The sequence below is a fragment of the Vigna unguiculata genome, chromosome 3 (genome assembly GCF_004118075.2).
Source record: "Vigna unguiculata cultivar IT97K-499-35 chromosome 3, ASM411807v1, whole genome shotgun sequence".
Classification (NCBI taxonomy): Eukaryota; Viridiplantae; Streptophyta; class Magnoliopsida; order Fabales; family Fabaceae; genus Vigna; species Vigna unguiculata.
The window spans coordinates 1,180,997-1,192,755 of NC_040281.1; the positions used below are offsets into that span (position 1 = coordinate 1,180,997).

General features: G+C 32.9%; 1 protein-coding gene across 1 annotated transcript; it reads left to right on the forward strand.

The window, feature by feature from the left end:
• Positions 1-3,502: 3,502 nt before the first annotated feature.
• Positions 3,503-5,118, forward strand: LOC114179606 (transcription factor BEE 3-like). The gene is made up of 6 exons (XM_028066014.1): positions 3,503-3,803; positions 3,902-4,021; positions 4,099-4,164; positions 4,249-4,317; positions 4,430-4,507; positions 4,853-5,118. The coding sequence occupies exons 1-6, from the start codon at positions 3,525-3,527 to the stop codon at positions 4,928-4,930; spliced, it is 690 nt and encodes a 229-aa protein (XP_027921815.1). The 5' UTR covers positions 3,503-3,524; the 3' UTR covers positions 4,931-5,118.
• The last annotated feature ends 6,641 nt before the right edge of the window (positions 5,119-11,759 follow it).

An 11,759-nucleotide genomic window follows, 5' to 3' on the forward strand; every position in this document is an offset into this window, starting at 1 on the left:
GATGATGTCAACGTTTTGGATTAGATTTGTAATTGTTGTAGATCTGGAAGGGACAATAGACAAGACAGGTTGAGTGACAAAGTTGTACAAGTATTTAGCAAAAACACAACCAATGGAATGGAGAAGAGAATTGAAGTTTGATAATAGATGGGCCCATATATATTTGATATTTAGTACCATGAATCCACCTCTGCATGAATTATCACAGCGTTTCCTACACCTGTATTCTCTCTGTCTCTTACGTTTTTTAACCATGAATTACTCAAAGTGTAAAGTTTCTTGACTATAAAAACACACCACGTGGTATCTCTAGAGCCGTCAATTTGCCCATTCCCCATAACTTGGTCATCGCCCTAATGGGATGGGGGCGAAAAAAAAAACCATGGCCAATATGTTTTAAATATAGTAATGGTTATACAAGTCACGATGAATATGAAAACTATATTGACTTTTGGACACGCACCGATTTTATCGATTTTTGGTCTGTTTTAAATTTTTGTCTATCGATCTTGGTTCGAAAGAACATATCTCAATATTTTGTCTGACGCAACTCGACTCAACATTTCATTCATACTGAATATGTTTTAAGTGTTAATTAAAGTCTTGTAATAGGATCAAGTCTATCTTGAGCCAGACCATATCCACTTTGAGAAAGACTTTATAAATGATTTTTTTTCCCTCATTTAGTGACATCTTAAAAAAAAGAACTTATTCAAAGTGAGTTAGGATTGATCCATAGGTCTTTGATCAAATTACCAGCTCTAATTGATACAGAATTAATTTATAACTTTGTTTTAAACATTTTAAATATAGTCATATAAGCAACTATGGGTGTGAAAACTATCCAATAACATTTAGTAATCATAATTTTGGTATGATATTATTAAATTACATAAAAAAGTAGTTATCATTTTAAAATAACATCATTTTGGTAATCATAATATTACAAATAAAAAATATATATTTATGATATTAATTATAAAAAATATTAAACATATATAATCATTTTAATTCATTATTTTTTACCAAATTAATCGGGATTACTATAAAGATAAAAGTACACATTAGAAATCAATCCGAAAAAATAACATAACACGTAAAATTATTTTTTATTAAAAAATAAATATATTATTTGATTAATTATGTATCTGAAAAAGTAAAATTATCTTTAAAATATCAGTTTAAGTATTTTACAAAACAAACAACCGCAAAACACTTATTTTTCATTTATAATTAGTTGAAAAATGTATAATAATATAAAAAGTTATTTTTTCATTAATTTAAATTATTATTTTCTTATAACTATTTATATGAAATAAAGATTGTAAAAATATCATCTCCGTATTTTAAAATTACTTTAACTAAATAAAAAATTCACCTGGTTAGTTATCTTTAAAAAATGTCACGGACAGATATTTTTGGTTCACGTGTGATATTTTTTTTGGCATAAAATATTTTTTGTGTATTTTATAATAAAAGTGTATTTTTGTAAATGGTATTTTTATAAAAAAATAATTTTAGAATGACCTTAGCAGAAGTATAATGAAAGTAGTAAAGCCCAGTTGCAAATATTTTTGGCCCAATAAAAGTTTGAATGGATCATAGATAGATGACATCTTATAGGTCATTTCTTCTTGAACCTCCATAATTTAAACTTGCTCGCTCGTAAATTTCTATATTGTATTTAAAATACAAAGTAAAAAAAATGCATTTCTGAATACCAAGGTAGATCATCAACTTTGATATTACCGTTAAAATATTTTTGCTAGGGTAGACTAAAAGGATTGACCACTTCTAAAAAATGAGTTGTCCATAGAAAAAAATCTTATGCAACTTTCAGCATAAAACCTCAAATCTCAATGTCTCTGAGTTTTTATTTTTCTTATATCACTCAATTTTTTTATTTATACTAAATGTGAAATTTTCATCTTATAATTAGATTCTATCAATTAATATATAATTTTTTGAAAGCATATCGAGGAAGAAATTGCCCATCTTATAATACAAGGGTCACTTATAAAAGTCTCGTTTGAAAATGAGTGACGTGAAGTATTAAAAAAAAAGCATAAAAAGAAAAGAAAAATGAATGATGTGAAGGATGAAGTTAAACCTCCATAGCTCTACCTAAATCAGTGGGCACCATCTATGAAATGATATTTTGGTCCAAAAGTTGATAGATTCATGCCCTGTTTTATCATTTTCCAACGTGATACCATACAAGTAAAGCGTGTATGATTGCATAAAAAGACTTTTACAACAAAGTTATATGCCAGTATTATGAAAGAAGAAGAAAAATAACATATACGAACTGTTGAATCCTACGCACCTGGATAAGCTTTGGATGTCAAGTTTGGAAGTAAGTGAGAAGCTTCTTGATAATTCATTTTATTTACTTCATTACTTGTTTATCAAATGCTAAAACTGAACTATTTCATGATGTTAAAGGTTTAGTATTCGAGAATTGATTCCAACTAAATTAATCTTTTAACGAAAAAATCATAATTAGTTGTTTCTCATTCAACATGATGTTTTTACCCTTTAATTAATTTTATAAATCGAAATAATCAATTCTAACCAATTCTACATATTTTTAAACAAAAACAAATATAGACTAAAATATACAAAGAGAAAGTAGGAGAATGGGGAGCAAGGTGTAGAAAGTAGAAAAGGTTCTAACAAAGGTCAAATTCAGTTATGTGTTAGGTGAATGAAACCTAATTAGTAGCCATCCATAGGCCATCTTAGTAAATGGTAGTACCTTATTATATGCTAAACATTAAATGCAACTGCATGGGCAACTTCTTCCCACGTTTATAACATGACAAAATTTCTTACATTCAAATTGTCAAATTAGGGATTTGAAAAGGGGCAGTGAGGCCTTACTTCTATAGGGAAGATTGTCCCAAACTTAACACTTTGTTTTTGAATACCAATGTTCAAACCATCTCCACTTTTGCAAGACCTACAACAACAATTGGGTATATAGGGTAACCAACAACTGTTGCTATTTCGCCATATGGTTTCTTTAGACATTGTTAGTTGAGTAAGAATTTAGAAGTAAACGTTTAGGAAATAGACCTTGCTTGTTGAAATAATTGCAGAAAGAAGAGACTAAATATCTTGGAGCACTAAAAGTAGGAAGATTAAGTTCCACTCTAGAAAAACACAATGTTGATATATGGGAAGAGTTTGAACCCTTAACTATGTGCTCCTACAGAAAACTACCCTTTTTCCCACTACAGTTAAAACTTTGATGAAGGATCTGAAAGATAGGGATCCCAATTAAAGGTTTCTTTTTTTGTCATCAAATTAAAAGTTCCAAAAGCTCCAAAGAATAGACCATGCTTTCCTCACAAAGGCATTGACCCATATTACAGTGCTTGTCTCACAAAGCATGGGCCCAACCTTCAGAACCTTGAGCTGCCACGTGGGTCAGTTAGACTAATCCTACGTTATAAATACCAGACTCAGCCACATTATCCAGATACCACTTAAAACCTTTCAAAACCTCTCTTATAAATCACATGGCAGATTTTCAAAGCTTCAGACCCTCTTTTCCTTTCTTGGATATCGATAACATGGAAATTCATAACTTGGTGCCGTTTGACAGCTTATTGGGCTCTACAGAACCTGAATTTCCAGGAAACTTGGAAGAGAATTTTTCGGGTCTTTTCGATCACAATGCAGTTCCAGCGTTAAACGAAGTTCATGAAGGTAAAAAGAGGGAAGCAACTGATATGTGTGATCCCAGTTCCGGTAACTCAACTCCTGATATTTCTGAGAGTGGAAGCAAGACAAAAAATGTAAACTTTCTGCGGCTTTGTTCATCTTATTGTATTCTTCATGCACGATTTGTTTAGTTATATGCAGATATTCATGATTTATTTGCTGTCTTCTTCAGAGTTGTGGAAGAGTCAAGAGAGTGAAAAGGAATGCGGTAGAAGACAAGAAACCAAACCAAGTAGTTCATGTTAGAGCCAAAAGAGGTCAAGCTACAGATAGTCACAGTTTAGCAGAGAGGGTATATATACTTTCTAACTAAATCTCATTTTTTGTGCTGATTAAGATGCAAATATTTTTTAATTTATTGTTATTCAGGTTAGAAGAGGGAAAATCAATGAAAAACTTAGGTGCTTGCAGAACATTGTCCCAGGATGTTACAAGGTAAAAGATTCGATGATATTCATTTTTTTTACTATACCGAATCAGTATTTGTCTTACTTTAATAGTTAATCTCTGATTTTGCAGACGATGGGTATGGCAATAATGTTGGACGAGATCATAAACTATGTGCAGTCCTTGCAGCATCAAGTGGAGGTATAATTAATTAAAAAAAAAAAGAAAAAAGTAGCATTGGATCAGTTGTTTCTAGCAAAAAACATACTTGAAACGTAACATTAATATCTACGAATGTTTGTTTTACATGTAGTTCTTGTCCATGAAGCTTAGTGCAGCAAGTGGCTATTACGACTTCAATTCAGAGTCAGATACTTTAGAAACAATGCAGGTGCCTACTGCTAAATGTTTCTTTATCAAACTTATATGTTTGTCTTAGTGTTGTTCGTTCTGTGTGGTCACAAACATTTGGTTGTTGTGGTATGGATAACATTATTAAGAATAGCTTTCCACTTTTTGAGATTTTGTACATCTCCACTATTGTCTCGACCTTATAAACTATTGTATGGACTAAATGAAATGAAATTTTGTCACATTTTGCAAATATAAGACTAAAGTAATATATAGAGAGAGAGAGGAAGCAAAGCAAAGTGAATAATTTATTATAATATTATAGAAATAACGTGTCTTGAATATAGGTAGAAGAATACTGATTTTTGTTTATTTATTGTGGCAGAGAGCAAAGGTATCCGAGGCGAAAGAGATAAGCGAAGGAGTTTCTTGCTTTGAAGCAACATGGCCATGGTCACTGTAATTTGGGTTTTCGATGTTTTACTTCAAACCACACATGTCATCAATGGAAGAAGCTTCTATGCATGCATCTTCTTCTTACTTAATTTCTACAATTTTAAAGGATCAGTTTGTATAAGCCCAAGTAGACATTACTCTCTCGTTTGTACAATCCCATCAAATCAAACACGTCAAAAAAATGAAATTCGAGTTTTAAATATACCTACCTTGAGTATTTTGTACAGGTGGTTAATTTTTAATTTGGATAATAATGTGCAAGTTTAGTGTGGTAATTAATGATGACATACATTAGATTTTTTGGTACGTGAAAATTTGAACAAGTCAGAAGCTGAATGAAAATTGTGGTAAATAGAAAAATAGAAATAAATAAAACAATTTAACTAAGAAACTTCTTTTATTCAGGATTCTTGAATTGTGATTGATTTAATCATTAAATATTGTCATTACACGTGGCATATACGACAACGATTTTATACATAACCATGTTATATAACGAATCTAACTAAACAAAGTAAAGAGAAAAATGAAATACGGTCAGAGAAACGGTATGCACACAAGGAGGAAATATAGTAACACAAATGATTATGTACATAATGAAGCAAATCAAATAAAAAAAAAAACTACGATAATTTTGACAAATTCTTTTTTAAAGTTAGACAAAGTTTACTTTTTAATCTATATTAAAAAAATTCTTTTTTTTAAATTATATCAGATATTTCCTTCATTCATTAAAATGATGTAGGTGTGTATTGTCAAAAATTTGTCAACTAAATTTTATTAAAACATAATTTTTTTAAAAAGAGGAACAACAAGATACGAAAATTCAACCAAACAAAAAGAAGAGGAGCCAAGAGTACAAATAAAATAATCTTAGCATTTTTAAATAAGTAGTTTTCCATAAGATAATGAAGTTAGTTATTATTTTCTGTATTATTGTTGGCGGTTTGATGATTATTTGTCTTTCTGAGTTTAATTTATTATTGGGGAGTATTATTAAATTTGAAGATTGGGTGGAATATATTTTGTTGTTGAGATTGAAAAATGTAGCATAAACCCCACATTATTTTTGCAATGATCTTGTTAGAAATATTTGAGATACAAATCTGTTCACGTGATTGCGTTTGTTCTACTGAGTTCGACACATGGAGGCAGAGTCATTGGTTGCCGTCATGGGCTAACTCGGAGGCCCATATCTTATAGGGCCCACTCTAGCAACCACAATCTTCTCAACCACTTTTCGCAACCCCCTTTGCCGCTAAGTAGGATAACTCATTATCCATTTTGACGGTGTAATTAATCTCTCTCTTTCTTAAACACACATCATCTCCTCGCTCCACTCTTCACACACTCATTTATTTGATTATATTAACTTATATAATCAATCAACTAATATTTTGATTAAGTCTTTAAGAAGAAGACCTAGAATTGATTGGGTGGGGGAGTGGAAGCAATTAGAGATATAAGGGCAAGCGCAAGCAAAATCCAAGTATAGAAAGGAGTGATGGGACACACTTAAAGTAATAAATTCCTAGAATCTTGTACACCTTGCCAAATTGAAGAAGTTAATGATTGAGAGGGGAAAATATTCATAAGATTACAACATATTTGTTGTCGTTGTTTAATGGAAAGTGAAAGGGGTTGGATGCAATGCATCCATGAAATGAAGAGAAGAGGACATATTTGAATGGGCCATGGCATGATGAAAAGGGGATGGGCAACGTGGGCTTGTAACTTGTCGAAAATGATCACACTTGAACCTTTTAAACCCATTTTTATTTTATTTGACCACTTTTGACCCAGGTCTTCCTTTGTCAACTACCATGCATGAATAAGGAAGAAGAAAAGAAAGAGTTTTAAGGGTCCCAAAGTTAAGTTGATAGAGGGCATATCATACCTTCCAAATATTGATTTAGATTTTGAGACATATTTAGGGGGCAGTGGTTGAAGGGATGGTACTAATTAACTGGGCCAAGTTCAAGGACTCCTCACTATCAACCTTTTCAACTCAAAGTGGATGGAATATAATAAACCCTAAACCCTAATTAATTACCCAAAATTATGTCTCACTTGTTTATATGTGCATGCATATGATTAACATTCTGGAATATTGAAGTTCAATAAAAAGGTGGTGGTGGTGGTGACTCAAGAATTCAGACAGTGTCACCCCCATTTTGTCAATATCTTCTCAAAAGCAACATCTTAACCTCCCACCACTATTAAGTTTAATGCTTTTAAAATTGATTAAACTAGTTTTAGATCACAAATCATAACACCCTTACAAAATCCTTCCAATTATATTGAGTACATTCTGATAACTTTGTTGGTTTATAAAAATATAAAGAGCAATAAACCCTACAGATAAACATACAGTTTACTGGTCTTCCATCTATAGAGCACTCTTAGTTTTTTCTAAATTTTCTCTTCTGATAGGAAGAAAGAGAAAATAACAAAATGATAATTAACGTGCTCTTAAAGATAATATTACTAATTTGTCCCCTCATCAAATTAGAATATCATGAGTATCTACACAGTTAATATTTTTATGATATTAGTCATAGATATAATTAACATAAAATATGACGTCTCTAACACATTTATTTATTTATATATATATATATATATATATATATGATCCAAATTGCTAACAAATTTCCTTCAAAAGAGAGCTCACATCAAATCCTATAACTATGGATTTTACCCTAAACTTCAATCACATAATTAAGATCATATTCTATTTTAAGATGTTTCATATCAAAATTAGAAGAATTTCAAAATTAAAAACTACTCAAATTTTGACAACTCTAAATTGTGAAACATGACTAATGATAAAATATTACATGACCAAAATGAATGAAAGACTTAAATATAAAAACTAAAATACTAACTAAACCTAAATTTTAAAAGTCAAAATTAATTTTTAAATTTCAGTTTGAACTCCAATCTATGAACTTAGATAAAAAAAAGAGAGTCAAAATCTTGTCTTTACACTTTTACCTCCACTTTAAGCTCTTCACATTTATCAGCAAATGGTGTGCATTGAAAGATAATATAGATGTTTGAAATTTTATGGTATGTAGATGGAAGTTTGAGAATGTAAGAAGAAACACAATTTTAATGTTTGCTCTAACCTCAATCATAAACTCTGAATCATAGACCTGTTAAACCATATTCACTTTGACAACACTAATTTTCACATATAAAAATTTAAATAAGAAAGTTGGATTAGTTTGCTATAACATGAATCATAGACCTATCAAACTATATCCACTTTGACAACATTAATTTTCACATATAAAAATTTAAACACGAAAGTTGGATTTCTTTTCCTCGTAAGATGCAAACTACTATTTTATGCTTATATGATTTGTTTAAAGTCTTCTTATTTTTCTCACTTTTAAATTAATATTACTGTGCTCTAATTTGGTTTTAGGTTAGAATTTTTGTTTCGTTTAAGTTTGAAAACAAACCGAAAAAGAAAAGGGAAAAAATTTACAAGTTGTTTTTAGAATTCAATAATTTTCTTTTAGAATTTTTATTTCGAATGTTACAATATTTTATACGAAATACAGTACCGAAACATTCAAATTATAAAGCATTAAAACTCATCCACTAACATCTTATTAATTCTCCTCCTATTCTTATAATTTTAAAACTTCTTTCTTTCTTTAATACTCTAATAAGGTGTTTCGTAGTTTTTTAAAATTTATTATTTCAAGCAAAACAACAACCTTTTATTTTTTAAAATCCTTATATAAACAAGTTACAATAATTTCAATTATGTTTATAGCTAAGAAGGATAAGTATCCAATTCGAATTCAAATGTTATTTGTTTGAAAATTTTCAGAATTAACAAAGTTAAAACATATTTTCCATTTGATGTTATTTTATATAATTATTAATATTTCTTTTAATTATTTTCATTTTACATATATTTTTTCGCTGGTGTTGTATATTTATTACATGAATGACATGCCCATTATCTAGTTCATCTAGACAAAAAAATATATATAAAAATTAAAAGAGGAATGAATTTTAAAAAGTGACTGAAGGGAGTGATAAGATGTGAATAAAAACAAGAAGTGAACCTTAAAAACTAACAACAATTGAAAATGGTTAGATTTAGATTTATGTTATTGAGAACTCATGATTATAGAACTAATGAAAAGATAAAAGGTAAATTGAATTTGTGTAATTTATGAAATAAACGGTTTAATAAGTCTGATTGCAATTTGTTGTATACACGATTGGTTTACCATTTAATTATAGAGGACCGCTTAAATGCTCTCATGTTTGATATAATATAACATTAAGTGAAAGGTTGGGAGTAAATTTTTTTATAATAAAATTTTATTATTGAATCAAAATTGTAGATTGAAAAATTATATAAGCCTTAATTGTATTTTCTTAACAAATAAATTAATGAGTTCTATTATGTAGTGTAGTAACTACATTAAAACGAATGTTAACATTGTATGTATGTAAAAGAACAGGTAATAGACAAGCCCATTTCAAACATTTTGGGCCAAGGCCCATCTGCAGTAAAGTACTGTAATTAGATGAATATCTAGGATCATTACCTCTATCTATTGAAGATGTAGAACTTTATTGTGTTACAAATTCAATAACATCTTGAGACATAATATCAATATTTACACACCCAAATATCATGCATCATATATTCATTGTTTTTTTTTAAAATAAAAAATATAAAAAATATTTAATTATTATTTTTTAAATATTTTATATTTTTTGTAAGGATTAATAATTTTAATTTTAAAGTTTTAATACTAACCTCTTATCATTCTCTTCATATTATCATAATTTTAAAACTTTTTCCTTTGTTTCATATTGTAGTGAGGTGTTTCGTCGTTTTTTAAAATTGATTATTTCAAGCAAAACAACAATTTTCTTTTTTAAATCCTTATATAAAGAAGTTACATATAACAACAATCTTTAGTCTAATATTTTATTAATTTATAGTCATAAATGGTTATTGTTCCGGTCAAAAAATTAAATATTTTGTACCGAAGACAAATTTTTTAAGAATTTCTCTAATTTAACGTAAAATAAAGAATATACTGAGCTCAGCTTCTATCCCCCCTAATCTTGAGGGTTAATCTCTTACTTATAGGAGAAACAGTTACACAAAATCTCAACCGACCGACTGATCCAAAATATCTCATATATAAAATATCAGCTAGGCCCCTAGTCTTTCATGAATCGGGTCGGGCCTTGGACGACCAAGACGGTACACAGCCCCCTAGCCTTGAGCATCAGTATCTGAGGCGTAAAGGCTGAAAAAAGGAGTCCTGGTTTTGCAAGAATCGTCGATAGAGACTGCTCTTCATCGCCCCAAGCCGAGACTTTAACCGTTGCTTTAGACGACTCGTCACCGCCCCCGAGCCGAGCTCGAGGTTTGTCGTTTTAACGGCTCTTCACCGCCCCCGAGCCGAGCTCGAAGTTTGTCGTTTTAACGGCTCTTCACCGCCCCCGAGCCGAGCTCGAGGTTTGTCGTTTTAACGGTTCTTCACCGCCCCCGAGCCGAGCTCGAGGTTTGTCATTTTAACGGCTCTTCACCGCCCTCGAGCCGAGCTCGAGGTTTGTCGTTTTAACGGCTCTTCACCGCCCCCGAGCCGAGCTCGAGGTTTGTCGTTTTAACGGCTCTTCACCGCCCCCGAGCCGAGCTCGAGGTTTGTCGTTTTAACGGCTCTTCACCGCCCCCGAGCCGAGCTCGAGGTTTGTCGTTTTAACGGCTCTTCACCGCCCCCGAGCCGAGCTCGAGGTTTGTCGTTTTAACGGCTCTTCACCGCCCCCGAGCCGAGCTCGAGGTTTGTCGTTTTAACGGCTCTTCACCGCCCCGAGCCGAGCTCGAGATTTGTCGTTTTAACGGCTCTTCACCGCCCCCGAGCCGAGCTCGAGGTTTGTCGTTTTAACGGCTCTTCACCGCCCCCGAGCCGAGCTCGAGGTTTGTCGTTTTAACGGCTCTTCACCGCCCCCGAGCCGAGCTCGAGGTTTGTCGTTTTAACGGCTCTTCACCGCCCCCGAGCCGAACTCGAGGTTTGTCGTTTTAACGGCTCTTCACCGCCCCCGAGCCGAGCTCGAGGTTTGTCGTTTTAACGGCTCTTCACCGCCCCCGAGCCGAGCTCGAGGTTTGTCGTTTTAACGGCTCTTCACCGCCCCGAGCCGAGCTCGAGATTTGTCGTTTTAACGGCTCTTCACCGCCCCCGAGCCGAGCTCGAGGTTTGTCGTTTTAACGGCTCTTCACCGCCCCCGAGCCGAGCTCGAGGTTTGTCGTTTTAACGGCTCTTCACCGCCCCCGAGCCGAGCTCGAGGTTTGTCGAACTGAGAGATTAACTTTTAAACATAACTATCAAGTTAAGGTCGGTGTACACATAATATAATTTGAATTATATATATATATATATATATATATATCAGTTACCAACAAGAACAACAAAATTGAAACGACTAACCGTTATGGCGGTGATGACGTCCCCCGTGACAGCCGAGTAACGTTAGTCCACCCGCACTCCCTCCTTCCCATGCCAGTCCCGCCGCAGAATTTCCAATCAAACCAAAACGACGTCGCTCTGTTCACCTTCTCCGTCGGAAGCTTCCTCCGCCAGCGGAGCAGCGACCTCTCCGCCGCGATCGTGAAGCGCGTCTCCTCGCTACGCCAGTCCGTGGAAGAGGATAACGACGGCGAAGGCGACGGCGAGAAACGCGGAGTGACGGAGTTTAACCTCTCCGGCGTGAAGATTGTGGTGACGGCGAAGCCAGAGGAGGAGGAGGCGTCGTTGAGAGGACGCATCAGCTTCTTCTCTCGGTCCAAT